This window comes from Armigeres subalbatus, chromosome 3, assembly GCF_024139115.2.
Source record: "Armigeres subalbatus isolate Guangzhou_Male chromosome 3, GZ_Asu_2, whole genome shotgun sequence".
Lineage (NCBI taxonomy): Eukaryota > Metazoa > Arthropoda > Insecta > Diptera > Culicidae > Armigeres > Armigeres subalbatus.
In genome coordinates this window covers 257767363-257786647 of record NC_085141.1, presented here as the reverse complement: position 1 = coordinate 257786647, position 19285 = coordinate 257767363, and the positions used below count along the sequence as shown (strand labels likewise).

Genomic DNA, 19285 nt, shown 5'->3' with positions numbered 1-19285 from the left:
CGATGACAACGATGATTTATTCCCAATCAAAGATTTTCCTAACCCGTGGGTGAGTTATGTGAAATCTCTAGAAGAATCTTCAGTGAGCAGTGCAATTGATTCGGGTGGCAGCTATACGGTCGTTGATGAATGTGCTAAGAAACTACTAGAAGAGAGCAACGTGCGAGAAGCATTGCAAAAAAGCGCCGCATTTCACACCAAGTAAGGCTTGTCGGTTGCGAATGTAAGAGGGGATGCGATGTCCTATTTTCTGAAGACGACAGCATCCGAATTTAATTAATATCTTGTTCTGGACGCTATAGATCTAAAGCAACAAAAAGAGTACATTCGCCAACACGTCCTCCGCGTGGAGATAATAAACACGTCATCGCTTCAATTTTGAAGACGGTGAAGATCCGAGAAAAAGTAACACCTTCGTGTTTCAATTGATGGATTCTAATGATTCTTCTTTTAAAGTTTGTCGGAAGTTTTTTTAATACTCTGAGGTACAGTGATCACTGTGGGTAAGTAAATATATTTCACATAGTTTAAATAATGTATACGCCAGGCTAAAATTCTTCCCAACAGTAACATATTTTTTAACATTGAATTTTGTATTTCTTTCATCACAAATAAGATCACGAATTTTTAAATAAATATTATTTATATAAAATAGTAAAAATGAGTTGTTAACCTATAAAATAACCAAACCTCTAAAACAAATCAGTACATGTTTGATAATTAAGCCTATTTTTTATAACTATGACGGACCATCAGCTTCCTCGTACTCATCATCATTCTCAAATGTATTCAGTTCGTTCAACTTTGCCATCAACTTTGTAACGGTAATACTTTTACAAGCGCTGGTCACTTTCCATAAGTACACCATCAGCAGTTCATGGATCTTCCTAAGCGCAACTGGGACGGGTGTTCCAAATACGGTGAACAGCTTGAAAAACACATCCAATGTATGAGCCGCAGACTTCCCACAAGCGATAAAACGACCTTGGAATACTATGAACATGTTGCCTTCGGTAAATACATCTGCCAGGCACACGATATGGGGAGCAAGATACGATCGTTCTGAGACATGCCGTTGCACAGTGTAATATTCCAGTTCACCTTCTTTGGCCTTGAATAATGAGCTATACTCAGTCATGCAATGTAAGGGCCTTATTACGATTGCGGATTCCACTTCACAGTGAAAACAAAGTGAAGTGAGCAAAACCTTATTACCGATTCCACACAAGTGACAAAAAGTTCAGAGAAGGTTCACTCCAGGTAGAACGCAGGCTGATTAACAATTCCACACTTGGTGAGATGAGCGTTACTCTACCTATGTGGATACGGTAACAGGTCAACAAATGTGAAGTGATCGTTAGGTGGAATCCGTAATAAGGCCCTATATGTTAATTTAGTATGACTTCACTACCTTAATCCATCTGATAAGCGGAGCGGCCTCGGCTTCCTGTGTGGACATTTCCTCATTTTCCTCCTTTTTGCCAGTTATGATCAACTTTTTCATAATATGTAGCGTGCCTTTGATATACTCTGTAAAATTACAAAAAAAAATGGTCGCAAATCATTCGTCGCGAATAGGCCCTCTATCTTCTCACTGTTTTCAACATTGTTAAAAACATTGGTATCCAGTAGCAATCCTAATAGCAAGAACCTGCCAGCTCGGGCGAACGACTCATCACTGGAACCCAAGAGATGAAAAGCTTGTTGAATCTGAAAGGACCGATTTTTTAGATTTCATCGAATAGGTAAAGTCTAAATCATATTGATAACATACCATTTTACCATTGTAAGACAGCAAATGTGGAAACGTAGTTAACAATGATCCGGTTTGGTCCGAATCGGACTGCTGTAGAATGCACGAGTGGAGTTCGATACATTCGGCCATACCGTCGGTGATGGTTTGTTCGTTAATGGGCAATTGAGGTAGGGAGGCCACTTTGGATGCATTTTCGCGAATACTGTCCGGTATGACGTAATTCGTTGGCTTTTTCTCTCTCCGTAGGAACCGACGTTGCTCAGGTGGAACTTCTCTTCGCATATTTGTTGCGCGATGTTCTATGCAACCGGAATGAGGTCCCTTTACCTTACCAGCGCACAGCCAGAAAAAGTATGACTGATGCCATATATGTAAAGGAATACAAAAGAAACCTGTTATGAACAAATGAATTTTATCAAATTCCCGGTTCTCCCGGTTCAATGGCCATCCTAAAATAGGCACTATCTATATGGCACTACTGTTTATCGATGTCCTGATTGAGAATTCGACTAAAAAATGAAACATAATTAGGTACAAACGTGAAAATGGTCTACAGCGGAATAGAACAGACCATGGCATACCACGAAATGATAGTGAACGCGAAGTGGAATACAGTAAAATTGTACACCGCAAAATGTTATACAATCCGAGATGGTCAATTTTGTAGGCACACTACGACTATACATACCTCTTTCGGAGCATCTGGAGTAACACGAGTCTGTTCGAGCTGCGGAAACGCTTCTACAATTTTTAGCGCCAGTGCCCGTTTTTCTTCTTTCTTCGGGTAGCTATGGGAAGATAGATCAGAGAAAAAACGGTGTTCATAATAGCACGCGGTCAGTGTTGACATCAACTAACTCGGAATGTTCCAAAATTCGCTCCTCGAAATAGTGATTCGTCACAAGTCTATTCAAGTGGCGTAAACCGGCAACATCTGGAACTCCACCAGCGTCTAAATGGTTCAGTACCGGTTTGAACTTAGGGTCTTTAGACAGTATGGAGCGAATGGACTAAAAGATAAAGAAAATAACTAAGTTGTGGTAGGTAAGTGTAAATTTTTGTTTAAAATTGGGCCTATTCTACAAATGGAGCAGTATATTGACTTGAGGATTCATTTTGACGTCACTCTACTAATATAATCAGCCTCTTTAAATTTCAGTTAACCATTATTAGATTTTTCATTAATGCGTACCTCACCGTCTTCAATTGATACAATTTGCATTGGATCCAATGTACTTTTTGCTCCTTCTGATACCGCTGCTTGTGACATAGTTTTTTTCCTTTTCTTTTTTGGGCCGTTGGTGTTAGATGCAATGTCAGCATTTCGTACAGAAGGTATGATTGCTTGTCGTGGCCGTTTGTTCAACTGTTCGACAATATTGACATGTTTGTGATTCTGTAAACAATACAGCGAAAAAAAAAATCATTTATTATTCAATAATTTACTATCCCAGACCAGGTAATCACCGAATCACAAGTTATTGTCGCATCGGTGGTGTAGGTACACTTCCAGTTCAAATCCTTAAAGATATTAGTTTCGTATGCAGTTCTTGGGAGTAGGCGTCATTGAGGACGTTGCTCAATGAAGCAGATTATGAATTGATCCCATGAGCGATTCTGAAGACGTCTTGACAATTATCGAAGTGGTGAAACCAAAAAGTTTCATAATATAATAATTTTCAACGCCCGATGCTTTCTGGGGGTTTACTATGTTAGGTAAATTTAATATTCACCTATTTGATGATATGGCATAGAAGTTTGGCAAATGTTATGCTAAATTTATGTGAACACATCCGCAATGGTTTATTCTTTAACGATATAGAGCTGATAGAATGTTGGATACCATGTTATATGTTATCGTTAATTATTCCATTAGGTATGTGATGAAAAGTATTATTATACCTTCCTTGACCTGACTAAAACTTCTGTACCTCAGGCTAAAGTATTATTCAATAAGTACAAACACTTACCCCGTTCTTCAGATTATGTCTTAGCACTAGTCTGTATCGGATCGGCATATCGCGGCACAGGTCAATGATATCCACATCCAGAATATAGTCCAACACAGTTAAGTCAATCAAGTGCTCTGCAAATCTGTCGGAAAGTGCTTCCAAGCCCCAGAGTTGAAGTAGGTAATTCATGGCGTCAGCAGAGCCCATCGCATCCGGAAATCGGAAACCGGAACCCATGTCTGCTGATAGCGGACGCTTCTCGTAGTCAATTGGGTCTGTCCGGTCTGTCCTGAAACATAAAGAGATAATTCTACCACCCCCTAAACAAAATTCAAAATCTTACTTTGAGTAACAGCCAACATCGTGGAATGCCACTTCTAATGGGGCTTCATCCCAGGGTTCAACTTTAATTTCACTTTGCATTTTAATTTTAATAATTTTACAAGAAACTGTAAAAATATTCAATAATACCCTTTGAAAATAAAGCTCTTTTCGATTCTTATACGGTCACTCTATGAGTGACATTTTATGTTGCAACCTGGCTGCAACTGAGATCCCCGATCCCCCGCACGCGTACACAGAAAACCAAAACTACCCAAAAGTGAATGTTCACTGTAGAATAAAAATATGTTACACTGCTGTTACGTAATTAATGGATCCCTCATTAGTGAGACCTAAAGTGAGTGACTGTCAAAATTGTTCGTTTCGTCCTCACGATCTCACGATCAACTACTTTCACTTTATAAATATTATTGTTTTTCAACAGAGCAAGAAGAATTTTGATATTTCGAGTTAAAACTTCCTAATTTTATACGGAAAAATGCAATGCTCGGTTAAGAGAGAACCTCCACTGGACATATGTTACCAAAATATAGCGGTACCAACTATAAAGTAAGTACTTCAATAAATTTTTATCTGATAAATTAATGAATGAGTAGGTAATCAATTTTGCAAGAGAAATGATCCAATTTGAATTTCTAGTTCATTGATTAGGAATTCCAATTGGAGCCGTCCCGTTTGTTCTTAGGGTGAGCCAGAATGCAGTTTATTGGCGGAAGATAAAATTTGATGGTTGATTGCAAATTACAGAACGCCAAAAATTGACTATTTTAAACCCCCTTTCTCAACCTTATTTGTATGGATAGTTTATAAAATTCAATTCGTGACACGTTTGGCCTAACGGTCATTTGCTATAACGACGTTTGGCCTAATGATATCAAAATATACTGAAAACAACTGCTCATGTTAATGTAATAATAACTAATAATAACTCGTTAGCTTAACTTGGTTGACTTGCCCTTCCTAGGTCAGTTCACTAATTGAATAGTCAAATTGGGATTAAAAGAATCAAGAAGCAATGTTGTGAGCGCAACTGGAAATGAATAGTTGATTACTTAGGAAGCTAATCTAATGGATGATGCAATTAATCGTCCACTGCAAGTCGAATAGACAAAGCCACAAGCAAAGTGGTAGTACTTATGGTTTTCTAAATGATACAAAAATATTTAAAGTAGCAGAATGGAACAGGCCTGGGGTTGAACCCACGAGGCAGAAGCGGCGTTAGTCATATGACTATACCAAGCCCGTCACTACGTCATGCCGACGAGAATGCTATCCAATGGCTTCTACATACTGTAGAGGATCGCGCGCAACAGTGCAACATCATACAATTAGAAAGAACTGTTTATATTTTAAACAATCTGCCTTTGCAAGCATAGCTGTCCCTTATTGAAATGGATTTCAAATAAATATGGGACAGTGCTTGCGGCGGCATTAATTCATTGATCCAATTGTGAGTTTTATAAATATGTAAAAGTAAAACAATTTAATTCGCCGAGTAGTGTTAACTGCCTTTCTCGCATTTAGCCAAGACACCAACCTTATATGGCGCTAATGTAGTTCGATAATAGAGCTAATAAACAAAAGATATTTTAATTACCGGATAAAGATTGTCGCTTCGGTTCCCTTTGTTCTGCTGTCCGAAACATGTGCGTGACTGTCAAATCGTATGCATTTTTCCTTCATTGACATTTAGATCCCCTATCCTCGCCAGCAAAAGATGTTCCAGACAGCGACAATCTTTATCTAGTAACTAAAATATCTTTTTAATAAACTTATAATAATTTATTACCTCTATTAGTTCGATGTACCATTTTCCTAAAAACTTCTAAACCCTTTGTTCAAAGTCAATTGCGGATTTTTTCCCCATGTATTTTTACATTAGCGAAGTTTTCGGGACTTAGGCACGAAAAATCAAAATCCCGGCTCCAATTAAAATGCACGTGTACCAAAATCCACCGGAAAATTTTCCCGAGGTAGGTGTAAGGTAGCCCTAAATCCCAAAATATGTCTAAATGAACCGCGGAAGCGGAAATCTTGAAATTCGAGCGAAAAATAGCATAAAAAGCTAATTCAAGCATAATTTTTCATAACGACGTATGTAACAAAAGTAAACAAAACGGGGTTTTTAATACAACGTGACAATCACACGCGGCTTTATATAATACGCATCGATTTTACTGATTTCAGATCTTAAAATTCTTTAATTTAATCTTTTTGCGAATCGACGTATGTGAAAATTTCTATTTTTGAAGTCTCACTGTTACATACGTCGCTTTAACATATGGGAACTAAGAGCGACCTATGTAACAAAAAAATCAAAACAAAACTGCAGTTGCGTCAATCGTGCACTATGGAAAACCGACCAATGTACACCGACGTACGTGTAGCATACCGGTGTATGTATAATTTTATCGTTTTTCACAATGAATTTGAATGAACTGAGCTTTACTGTGAAGCACGCATATTACGTGTCTTGTAATGATGCATGCCAGCGGAAAAAAGTATTGAAAAAAGATTTAGTTTTAAAACAGTTTTAGAAAAAGTTTTGCCAACTTTCAGCAAAGGATTTCTCGAATCCTCATATTTGTTACATACGTCGTTATGAAAATCTATGCTTGAATTGTGTGAAAAAAACGAACAGTGGGTAATGTCTGTGACATAACCGCTAAGTGGACGTAGGACTTGACTTGACCATGCCTTTAAGATACATAATATGTCCAAATTTCTCACATATACTATTTTGGATACATAATCGGCGTTGCATGCCATTCCTTGGCCAAATCTTCTCATCAAACCGACACAGAAATCAAATCTACCTCGAACAAGAATCATCAAAAAAAATCAGGAAGTATCTGTCCGGTCACGAAATATTAGCCTCGACAGTGGCAACCTTCCCACTGAAGGACTGCCTGAAATAAACCACAAGTTGGCTCAGCAGGGGATGTAGACTGTATATCAGCCCTTCCACTGAAGGGCCTCCTAATCCGTGCGATAGCGACTGAAGGAGAACATTATTTTTAACTCTTAGAGCCTGTAACCTGCCAAATTGCTTACATTGGAAATTTACCTAAATTTACTGTAGAGTAGAGTGGGGCAAGAGTACGCACTTAGTTTTCAATCGATCAGGTGGCCCTTATGAAGCAAGTTTCTACATATCAAATCAGTGTCGATGATTCATTTACTCTTCCTTTATGTTACCCAGTGGAAAAAATATTGAAATTATTGAGATTCGTTTTAGTAGAACCCTTATTGCAAGACAAGTGAAAAACGCACTCTTACCCCACCGGTGGGGTAAGAGTGCGCATCGGGTGGGGTAAGAGTGCGTACTTATTTATCCAATCATGTGCTTTAAGTATATATTAACACAAATAAGAGAGAGATAACATTTAATTGATGTTTAATGAGCATATATTAGGGAATGTTTAAAGATTGCGTAACTCTTAAAGGGGGAGGGGGTCCTAAAAATGTGCACTTTCATACGAAAAACTATTGTTTTTTATATATACAAAAAAACTACAGAGGTAAAAATATATATCAGGTTTCGCGTGGCGTATACAAAGGCATTTTCCTTAAAGAAAGTCCACCAATCACGTAACGTAAAATTTGGCTATTTGATCACTCCTTCCCCCCTATCTTACACTATTTGTATGAATCCTCTAAAAATAATATGGATCATCACACATCTCACAACCCCTCCTAGCTAAACGTTGCGTAATTTATGAATGTTTCTTTTGATTAAATGAAATTATCATTTAGATGAAATTGTGTTTTCGTACTATGTTTAGGTGTAAAACAAGTCCTAATACAATTTCATTATTTCGCTTCAGTGCTTTGTTCGCTAAGTCCTTTCTAACACCAAATTATTTCAACTTATCCTAAAAACTTGTGATAATTTCAAATTCTGTCCCTTTTCTCTTAGTTGTGGATCTTTACGCTTTGGAAGAAGTCTTATTTCGGCCGGAGATACGGGTTTGACATCATAACTTGAAGATTCATATGCGTACTCTTGCCCCACCGGCTCCTGCGTACTTTTACCCCACAGTCCCAAAAATTATTCAAGTAATGGTTTTGACTTCTTGGAAAACCAACCGGATTGGTGTTCTGTATAATAAAGTACTCTATACAATAGGTTATCGAAATGGTATAATGTTCACCTGATTGAAAGTATATATGGTAATGAAATACTAGTTGCGGAAAACCAATTATTTTTAGCAAAAGGACCAACAAGTTATCTAACTCCATATCTCCCTTGTTGTTTATTCAAATCGTTCACAATTACACATGATAATAGTTGGCCAGAATACCTGTCAAACTGATGCAGTGCTGCTATTTTATCTTTTTTTATTACTTAAAAAAATCGAAAACGTACTCTTACCCCACGCGCACTCTTGCCCCACTCTACTCTACATAATAAATTATTCATAAAACCTTACTTACTTTTTACATAAACTACTAGTTATTATTGCTCTAAAATTATATTACTAGGAATGAACTTAAAAGTAACGGAATTGAATTAAAATAAAACTGAACACTAAAACATCGAATATTTAAATACGGAAATCATCCTGCACATCCCTACACCCATCCCGAAACACTCCCGTAACGCACCGTTGACATCGACTGTCAACGCGACAGTTCACTACCACTGCATCACTGATCGTCGACCACCACCACCATCACGGACGAACGGTAAAAACTACCGGACAACGAGTCGACGAGCTCTCTTGGAGGGACCAGTAAAAGTATCCATTTTTGTTTCGGGAGTGTGAACGCGTGGCTTCGGAGCGCCAAATTAAACCGGCCGATCGAAGAAGTGGAAGTGTGTCCCGGCCTCGAAGACGATCCGACGAAAGGAATCTCAGCATTTTTGTGCGGTTCCGTGAGTCAAGTGTGGTGACAATAAGAGCCCTCGGTTCCGCTCCCCTCCTGTTGGCTTGCGACTCATCCAGATCCCTCGAAGGCGAACGCTAACAGTGATTTCGGGTTGGTGAAGACGCCAGATATTTCCAGTTCCGTGGGCTACCGGATTCCCGTTTGCACGAGACGCGTCGACGCTGCTGTGCAATTTCGTGACTTCCCTGTGACGCTCGCAAGACCTGTTCAATACCGGAAGGGTTTCGGTCTACAGATCGACTGATCGACGGCGAGGCTGACAGATATACGGTCCACGAAGTCCGGACGAACGCTACTCGACCCAAGCCTGAAGAAAGTTGCAGAATGAAACGTCAGAAACCGACTCCAGCCGACGCTAGTCCCGGCCGTCAGGGTGTCCGTTATTCGGCCAAGGGTGCCTCGCACGGCGATGGAAATGTTTAAAGGTGTGTACTCATGTATCCTATACCTCTCCTTTGTGCGTGCACAATGTTTATTTGAAAATTAAAATGAATCATTGAACTATATTTTAAATTGCTTTAGTCTTATCCATTTAGAAGTTATGCCCTGTTTTTTAATCAAATGTTCTATCGCTTATCTTCATTGATTGCACCTGTTTTTATATCAAATCTATTTCCATATCGTTTGGTTCACCTTGCCGGTTAAATTTAAGGGAAGTATTTCCGCCCTCCCTCCAATTTCTCCCAAAGAGCTACCAGAAAACGACCCTGAGGTCGCTAAAGGGCAAACAAAAGTCCCCAGCAAAAAGTTTCTCTAACAAGCCTCGAAAAAGGCTGTTTGCTTCGGCTTAGTGCAAAAAGTAAGAAAACGATCTTTTCAAATAACCGCGAATTTCTAGTGATGGTATAAGAAAGACTGAATGCTCTGCGAGCGAAAGCACTTTTCTTTTGTACTACTTAATTTTGAATCTTCTCTGCTTCCCAATTGGTGGGCCAATCAGCTAGTGTCTTGTATCCCGCTTCTTTGTCAGCCAAAGCGTCATCATCATCAACGCGTTCGAGAAGGGCTTCTTTTTTTTACGCTTGTTGCTCGCTGCTGGCGTCTATTTCCTAACGGGACTTCGTTTGTTTGATACAGCCAATAAGCCGGGCAAGCGAGCTTAGAATTGCAGTTCAGGTGAGAAGTAGGGTGTTCTTTTCTGAGACAACATTGTTAGTAGTAGAAGGAATGAAACACCCGGACATGGGATTTCGGGTGATAAGATTTAGAATTGGTAACATGTGACGATCATTCAGTCACGTTCGCTTTGTGTGCGGTCAGTATCAAGCAATTTTTATCTAGATATTTTTTTATCAATGCCAATTGATTTCCAACATTTGATGAAAAATCGATTGATAGTTTATTAATGTTTGAGCTGTTATCGGTGTTTTTTTAAATCCAAATAAGATTATGTGAGAGATTTGGACATCTTATGTTTTTTTAGGCATGGTCAAGCGAAATCCTTCGTCCACTTCGCGATTTAACCGCGAAAAATTATCCACTGTTAGTTTTGACGCTATTTATGAAAATCACGCATAAAATTTTATCACTAGAATATTGGATTTGGCACCCAAGTACAATTTCTATCCCGAAGGGTATTGAAAGCTTTGATATTGATCTCTATTATTGGCTCTCTGAAGAACCGTTTGTTTTTTGGGTATACATGCTGCATCATGTGGCTTTTCTTCAGCTTGTCTCGGCTCATCACCGATGCCGGCCGGTCTCGGCTCGACTCTGCTGCTGCTGCCGGTATCCAGGGTTGCCACATATACAGATTTTTCTGTATTTTACAGATTTTTGTGGTAAGGCTACGACCAAGAATCTGTATATACAGATATACAGATGTTTGCAAAATTTACAGATTTTACAGATTTCTTAAGGATTTTAAAAATTATCACAGACAAACAGACATAACGCTCATGAAATTCTCACCGTTCACTGATTAACTGGTCAAATTAAGTAAAAATTAGTTGGCCAATCGGTCATAAGTGGCACGCGCATCGGATTCGCTCGAGTTTGACATTTGCTCAATAACGCCATCTGGTTCGTGATTTGCCCAACTAAGTGACAACAACAGATATCGTTAGTGTTTGTACGACGATGAATTTGTTCAATGTGTTATGTCTGTTTGTCTGTGCGTAAATGATCAAATCTCGCTTAACTTTTCAAAAGGACCTAAGTGAAAAAATGAATGAATTAATTTAAATAGCGCAATCAACTTTTTCAATCAAGCTTTTGATTGCAGTACTCAGTAATTCATGAAAAAAATGTTACTTAGGTTATTTTGAAAAGTTAAGCGAGAAATATTAATCCTTGAGAAAGCAAACATGGTTGCTTGTATTCCTTTATTTGTAATCCTTGAAAAGAAATGTGCAAAACAATTGCTAAATTATGACATGTTTGACTTGTAGTTCCGCATTGCTAAACTCGTTGGAAGTTTATATGGAAAAATGTATGCAGAAACATCCAAAAACAGTGAATTGCAGTTGGACGACACAACTTACAATGCAAACTATGATACTCATTCAGATCTTGAAGAATTTAATCCAGAATGTTATGCAGAAAACCGCGAGTTTGCCCGTCTGAGTTATTAGCATTTCTCTGGGGTTTGAGCAAATTTCTTTTCTTTTACCTTTGAAAAAAAATAAATTCACCCCTACAACACTCCAGTAAAATGCTAATATCAAGCTCTATCTGGAATAAGGGCGAATGTCGCAAGAGAGGATTCTCTTCGTCGACTTCCCCTCTTTTAAATAAAAGTGACAAGCAGCACATTTCTTTGTGGTTTAACACCTCAGAACGATAGAACACAATGCGAACTTGCATTCTGAGGTGATAAACTGAAAAGAAATCCCTGGCTTGTCACTTTTATTAAAAAGAGGGGAAGTCGACGAAGAGAATTCTCTCTTGCGACATTCGCCCTTTTACCAGATAGAGCTTGATATCTTTGTCTAATAACCTCTAATCTTCTCGCGGTTTTCAGCATAACATTCTGTATTTAATTCTACAAGAACTGAATGAGTATCATGATTCTTGATCGTAAATTGTGCCGTCCAACTGCAAATCACTGTTTTTGGATGTTTCTGCATACATTTTTCCATATAAACTTCCGACGAGTTTAGCACCGCCCAAACGTTGATCGATTTGGCTGAAATTTTGTCCAGAGCATCAGGGCATCAAATAGAACCGAATAAGAGGGCGGCCCATCAAAAAATTGAAAAAGTGTTTTTGAGCCACCCTAATGGACATGAAAGGCATACTTGAAATCTGTCGATTAAGGGAATTACTGTAGAAATACGTTCATTGAGACGAACGCTATTAACGTTTAAAATCTTTCAACACAGCATAACGCGGTCGACTTGAATATTTTGGAATGACACTCGGTATAGTAAAGAGAGACGTAAGTCTTACGTCAAAAACCGCATTAAAACGTTAAAAATGGTATGAAGCGTTGACTCCTCCTTGATCGAATGGTCCAAGACAATTGAAAATCCATCGAGAAACGGCTGAGATATTAACGATCAAAGTCTATCATATTTTCGTGACGTTTTTCGATTTTTTACAATCGTGAAGTGTACCCCAATATAGAAAAGACGTCAAGAGAAAATACGTCAAAAATCTTATTAATCGTATACTGCCCTTCTACGCATAATTGTCCCATGTTAGTTTTTGTGGATGTTGATTGTTTACCGTAGAAGAACAATCAATGTTGACGTATATTTTTAGAAAACTCTCACAGATATCGAACTTTGTTCGGAAAATCATTGAAAACAACATGAAGTCTCGCGATGAATAAATTCATTATATTTGATGGTGCTATGCTCATTAGAATAGTATTTTCTGTTTAGTTTCTTCTAAACTTAGTCTGTTCCAGTGGCTGATAGAAGCGATCTGAAAAATTATCATTTAAAGCAACATAATTACTTCAACCACGTGGACAGATCGGTTCTATACTAACTAACACTAACATATAAATACGCATGGTATGTCCCAGAGTCTATTATATAATAGATATATAATATAATATAAAATAATATAAATATAAAATAATTATATAATAGACTCTGGTATGTCCATTTTATAACTTTTTTTTAAGTCCGTTGCTTATGGAGATCAGCTTTATAATCCTAATATGAAGAAATCCTAAATAAACTGATTATTCCGTTATTTTATCTTTTCTAGAACTGAACCTAGTCTAGAATGTCCAGAACCTGCTATGAGACTACCGGATGTAACGTGCGCCTCAACCGACGTGATGAACAAAATACTGCAACAGTGGGGTCTGGAAGCTCTTTCCGACAGATTTGCCGAACATTTGATTGATTTGAGCGTACTGGACTACATAATGGATGTCGATATTGTTGATTTATGTCGCGATTTTCCGATTCGATATAGGCTGGTGCTGAGGCATAACCTACAGAGCGGAGTAAGTAATTTTATGCATAGTTTCAAATGCTGGTAAACGGTAACTGATGCTTTAATAACAATGATAGCCTTGTATTGCATTTTGTTATTGACCTGTCTTTTTGCTTCAGTATCACAAACAATTGCACGCAGATGAATTTAACAAGGAATCTAATTCTACCATTACCCCAGACAACGAACCGAATCTTGATAATAACAACACGGATACATCTGATAATCTGACAGAATCTACAAATTTCGTATCGGTTGGTACAACGTCGGCTAATAATTCATTTGAAAATGAGTCTGGGAATGATATGGTATGTATATTTTTGGATGAAAATATCCAATCTATATAAATTATTTAAACTCGTATAATAATACGAACAGTTACTTCATTAATAATTGACAACTTATATAATGTTCGGGAAGCCCATTATTAAAATTTAATTTTAATTTATTGCATTAAAAAACGTCTTTTTTTTCAAGATTTCATCTCGATCCTTTGAATTGTTCAAACAAGATCAGTTCGGGATGAGTGATTCCGATTCAGACAGCCCAATGGACGTAGAAGAAGTAGCAGAAGCCGCTTCAGATAGGCTTATTCCAGAGAAATCCAAAGCACTGTACGAAAGCTCATATAAAAAGTTTGATGAATGGCGGACCAAACACGGAATACAGGCGGTAGATGAAAGGTGCCTGCTTGAGTATTTCTCGCAGGAGATGGCTAGCCAAAAGCCATCGACGAAGTGGAGCCACTTTTCCATGCTTAAGTCTACCATTAACTGCAATTTGGGCATAAATATAAGCAGTTTTAAGACACTGGTGAAATTCTTAAAATCGAAAGCAGACGGCTATAGTCCCAAAAAATCAAAAATTCTTACCAAGGAGCAAATATTTAAATTTTTGAAAGATGCCGACGATGATAAATATTTAGCGTTAAAGGTAAGAATATGCCAACATTTCTGAGTTTCATGTTGAATCACTTGAGTTTTTACTATTTTAATAGAGTTAAGTAAGTACACTGAAGTCGGTTTTTAAGCGGAAGATATGTTCCGCGTGAATCCCGAAAACTGCATAAGTTCCGAAAACCGCATAAATACCAAAATACTCGTAAAAAACGACTTCATAAAACATCGATTTTTTTGGGTTTTACGTGTTTCTCGACCTTTTTGAAAAATCGTAAGTTTCAAAGCCCGCGTTTGCGAAAAGACCGACACCAGTGTACATTATTTCCGGTGAAAACATCGAGTTACATATCATGATAGCTCGTAGTTTTAATACCCTGTTATATGAACCGAAAATGTAATGAGAATCTTAAATGTATTTTGACTTCAACCTGAAATAACACCTTTACCATTTGTTAACTATATGAGATGGTAAGAATAACGAATCACTTCAACTTATAGGTAGTCTTAATCGTTGGAGTTTTCGGTGCGTGCCGACGAGAAGAAATACTCAAATTGACGTTGAACGATGTTGAAGACAACGGCCATAGTGTGAAAATTACAATACCCAACTCGAAAACAAAAGTTTCCCGGCAGTTCGTGATTGGAAATGGCAGCACTTCTGACGTCGATGTACTGAAGCTGTTCCGGTTGTATGCACAGAAGCGTCCAACTGACACACCACATTCCCGTTTCTTTATTGGCTATCGTTACGGAAAGTGCACTCGGCAAGCGATTGGCATTAATACAATTGCGCAAATGCCGAAACAAATAGCTGAAATTCTGAAACTACCATCACCGCAAGCATATACCGGACATTGTTTCCGTCGGTCTTCGGCGTCTTTGCTTGCAGATTCTGGAGTTGACATATCCGTGGTCAAATTACATGGAGGGACCCGTCACAATAGTTACGAAATGGGTGTGAGCCCGACGTAGATATGTTACATATAGTTACATCAATTTTCTGAACGTACTGACGGTTCTTTTCCATCATAGTGTAGATTATTTATATTGTTTCAGTGCAATCGTAAATAAAGATCTGAAATCCAATTCAACAATATTATCTTATTACAATTATCACAATACTTGAACTGTGGAGTCACAGAACAGTGTAGCAGGAATTTATTAATATTTATTAATTATATAAAGGCTCTTAAACTTTGATATAAGACTGAACCAAGAACATTTTATTTACATGTTCTGTGTATTTTGTTTATTATTAAAACAAATCAATAAAATCGTGTAACTCATAAGTTGTCTAGAAGTATTTTTATTAAGTTCAATTTTGTATCATATTATGTCCAAATGAAACAAATACGTACCAAGTTAGCGCGCTGTTCTGATTGCTCGTTGAAAACAAATTTTAAACACAACACTAATCCGTAATTAGTAGGACACTATACTAACTATTATATTTGCTCCAACTGCTATGCACTAATTACAGAAGCACTTATGGAGGAAGGGGGGGGGTCTGCCATTTTCTTACGTTCCATATAAATAAACAAATATTTATATGGGAAAAATCTTACATGGGGGGAGCGGAGACAAATCGCTTGCGTAATTATGTGGTCATCTATGACACCGTTTGAAATAAACATCTCTCAACTTCGAGCATATTTTCAAATTCTCAACTTTTAGCACAGAACACAACCGTTGAGCATAAATTTGGTTCAGTTGCAGTTTTATTAACTTATATATGAAACAAATAGTACAACTATCAAATTAATGCTCCGAGAAAATAATAAAAAAATGTGTCTATGACAACTCATCTTCGTCCTCGTAGTCATCCTCATCATTAGCCGCTTCCAGTTCTTTCAACCTGGTCATCACCTTCGTGACGGTGGCGGTTTTACAGGTAGCAGTAACTTTCCATAGGTACACCATCAGCAGCTCATGTATCTTTCTGAGTAAAACAGGAACAGCAACTCCAAATACGGCGAACATTTTGAAAAACACATCCAACGACTGAGCGGCGGATTTGCCACATGCGATATATTTTCCCTGGAACACCACAAACATGTTTCCCGCTTTGAAAACGTCTGCCACGCACACGATATGAGGGGCAAGGTAAGAGCGTTCTTTTACGTGGCGCTGTACGGCTTGGGCTTCTTGTTCACCTTCCTTGCGCTGAAAAAAGAAACAAACGTTGATTATTTTCATCTAATTTGCTTGAAAACATAATTTTTGGAAAAGTTCTTCTTCTTCTTCAATACTCATGCAATAGCGGGCATTATTTTTTTTGTTGGGGCGTAGGACCACTGCGTCCATTGGGTTGAACTTTTGTAGTATACCCCTATTTGCTATAGACTCCGCATCTTGTAGGTTGATCACCATTTCTCAAGTAAACAACCTAAGACGTTCCCAGTCCGGCAAAATTGAATTAATAAAACTCACTACTTTTCCAGGATTTGCGTTCCAAACTTCACTTGGTTGCATAAAGCCACTATGTATTTAGAAATTTGGATCTACATTTGTACAATGCATAACAACTGCAAAGCAGATGTTCCGAGGTTTCACGTTCCATGTTACAGAAACGACAGATATCATTCTGAACCTGGCCAATATTTTTCAAATGATATCTACTCGAGCAGTGTCCGGCTATTAGGCCAGTAAAGGTACAAAGAGCCCTCTTATTGAGCTTCAAAAGCTTGTTGGTTATTGAAACATTGGGAATTAAAATCTCTTTGATTGAGCACACTTTTTCACGACAATCCAGTTATTCATCAACCTTTGTGCTTCCCAGGATTTTAATTCCATTTTTATGGTACAGTATGATATACCACAGAAAGGTTCTGGGCCAATGAACTGTATGTTTGAACCTTGTTTCGCAAGCTCGTCTGCCTTTTCATTATCTTCAATGCCGCAGTGTCCCGAAACCCAGTATAGGTTTACGGAGTTTCCTTGGCACACGCAATGAAATAATGCTTTCCCAGACAAGTTTTGACGTACATTTAAAGCTACTCAATGCATTGATGCTGAATGCTTTTGCCGCTTGACTATCAGAGAAAATACAAATATTTGCATATCTATAATTCCTCATAAGACAGACATTGGCACATTTCATTATTGCAAAAATCTCCGCTAGAAACACTGTTGTATAGTTTCCCATTGCAACTGATATCGCTACCCCAAGGCCGAAGATGCTCCTTCTCCGAAGATGTTCTCCTCAGGTTTCATCCAGTCTCCATTCATATTCATTACTGGTCCATATTGGAAATTTTGTGGACTACTCAAGTGGCCAACTATAAATCTCCTGGCTTTAATAATTTCAATCGTTCGAGTTTTTTCCGCTTCTAACAGCACGAATTCATGCAATGGTAGCAGATTTAGAATTGCATCTAACGATTTTGAAGGAGTGCTACACATCTCTCCCGTTATAGCGATGGACACTAACCTTTGCAGTTTCGTCTGCTTTTTCTGTGAGGTAGTCTCTTTTGTTTTTGGTCACCACACAAGAGCAGCTTATGTCAGTTTTGGACGAATAATGGAAGTGTAGAACCAATAAATCATATTTGGTTTCGAACCCCATTTTCTTCCAAATATTTTAGAGCATATCCAGAACGCACTGGTTGCCTTATTGATCGCATACTCAATTTAAGCATTCCAGTTCATTTTGGAATCCAGAATGACTCCCAGGTATTTGATCTGTTCACTAAGTTGAATTTCTAGTCCTCCTAGCTTTTAGACTAAATTTCCTTCTAGTGAATGGTACAATCACAATTTTTAACGGATTAATGCTAAGGCCCTCCTGAATACACCATAAATGGGTAAATTTTAGGGCTCATAGCATTCTCTCTGAAATGATATTGTCAAATCGCCCCCTCACTATGCTGACTATATCATCGGCAAAGCCTACAACCTCGAAACCTTCTTCTAAGCTTCTTAAAAGATCGTCTACCACATTAGTGGTGACGTGACTGTAATAGATGAACTTCCCAGCTCTGAAGAGATTTCCCTTTTTGCCAGGATGGTGTGAATAGCGGGCATAGAAGAGCTTATAATTAATAACTAAGGAAATGCTAATACATAGTTAAAAACCAGGCCAGTTCCAGTTGGAGTGTAGATTCAAGAAGAAGAAGAAGATGTCCTACTGGTCTCCGAAAGGTTAAGGAGGAATAATTAAAAATAAATATTAAAATGAAAAAAAAGTCAACCATTAAAAATGTTTATAAATGTGTTGGCCATAGCTCTGTAATCTTATTGTAATTTTCGACAATGAATAGAATCGATTGAAATATAATGAGTAGATTTTAGCTTCAGATATTCAACTCAGCATATTCTTTTTGTATAAAAGTTCTCCTCATAGGAAATATTCCAGAATTACGTAACGCTTAGGCACGGTAAATGGGCAATGCGTATTATCATTACTTCGTGTAAGTACCTGAAGAAAGTAAACAGACCTTATTGTGTGGCCATTAATCTGTTACCCTGCAAGTCATATTCCTACCTCTTCTTGGTACAAGTCGGGATACGAGTAACATTAGGATAGATCGGGTGGGTCGTCGTATAGCCGTACGGGTGGTTTGCTCATCTCCGAAAGTACAAATCTGATCCAGCGTCTGTCCACCTATTATTATTTATTATTTATTCAGACTAAGGCCGAAGTGGCCTGTGCGGTATATAAGAGTCTTCTCCATTCGGCTCGGTCCATGGCTACACGTCGCCAACCACGCAGTCTACGGAGGGTCCGCAAGTCATCTTCCACCTGATCGATCCACCTTGCCCGCTGCGCACCTCGCCTTCTTGTGCCCGTCGGATCGTTGTCGAGAACCATTTTCACCGGGTTACTGTCCGACATTCTGGCTACGTGCCCGGCCCATCGCAGTCGTCCGATTTTCGCGGTGTGAACGATGGATGGTTCTCCCAACAGCTGATGCAATTCGTGGTTCATTCGCCTCCTCCACGTACCGTCCGCCATCTGCACCCCACCATAGATGGTACGCAGCACTTTCCTTTCGAAAACTCCAAGTGCGCGTTGGTCCTCCACGAGCATCGTCCAGGTCTCGTGTCCG

At 38.4% G+C, this 19285-nt stretch overlaps 3 protein-coding genes across 7 annotated transcripts in view; 1 reads left to right on the top strand and 2 right to left on the bottom strand.

Annotated features, from left to right (window-relative positions):
- Nucleotides 1-572: 572 nt before the first annotated feature.
- On the bottom strand, nucleotides 573-4268 carry LOC134223800 (uncharacterized). Of its 4 annotated transcripts, none has more exons than XM_062702999.1 (9): nucleotides 4052-4268; nucleotides 3727-3988; nucleotides 2949-3152; nucleotides 2615-2766; nucleotides 2445-2544; nucleotides 1775-2113; nucleotides 1596-1710; nucleotides 1412-1530; nucleotides 573-1111 (listed from the first exon to the last, which is right to left on the bottom strand). In XM_062702999.1, the coding sequence occupies exons 1-9, from the start codon at nucleotides 4129-4131 to the stop codon at nucleotides 740-742; spliced, it is 1743 nt and encodes a 580-aa protein (XP_062558983.1). In that variant the 5' UTR covers nucleotides 4132-4268; the 3' UTR covers nucleotides 573-739. The 4 variants fall into 4 exon arrangements, with proteins under 4 accessions (XP_062558983.1, XP_062558981.1, XP_062558984.1 ...); XM_062702997.1 differs by having other exon boundaries at nucleotides 3727-3997; nucleotides 4052-4267; XM_062703000.1 differs by having other exon boundaries at nucleotides 3727-3992; nucleotides 4052-4235.
- Nucleotides 4269-4403: 135 nt separating this feature from the next.
- On the top strand, nucleotides 4404-15323 carry LOC134223803 (uncharacterized). 2 transcript variants are annotated; one of them, XM_062703007.1, is made up of 5 exons: nucleotides 4404-4599; nucleotides 13105-13348; nucleotides 13458-13646; nucleotides 13816-14271; nucleotides 14736-15323. In XM_062703007.1, exons 1-5 carry the CDS (start codon nucleotides 4529-4531, stop codon nucleotides 15207-15209), a joined length of 1434 nt encoding a protein of 477 aa, XP_062558991.1. In that variant the 5' UTR covers nucleotides 4404-4528; the 3' UTR covers nucleotides 15210-15323. The 2 variants fall into 2 exon arrangements, with proteins under 2 accessions (XP_062558991.1, XP_062558992.1); XM_062703008.1 differs by lacking the exon at nucleotides 4404-4599 and adding an exon at nucleotides 8710-9368.
- Nucleotides 15324-15937: 614 nt separating this feature from the next.
- Nucleotides 15938-19285, bottom strand: part of LOC134223796 (uncharacterized) — a 47678-nt gene continuing 44330 nt past the window's right edge. Inside the window, exon 9 of the mRNA XM_062702994.1 lies at nucleotides 15938-16400. Within this exon, the coding sequence (XP_062558978.1) occupies nucleotides 16029-16400 (372 nt within the window). The 3' untranslated portion in view covers nucleotides 15938-16028. The remainder of the gene's footprint in view (nucleotides 16401-19285) is intronic.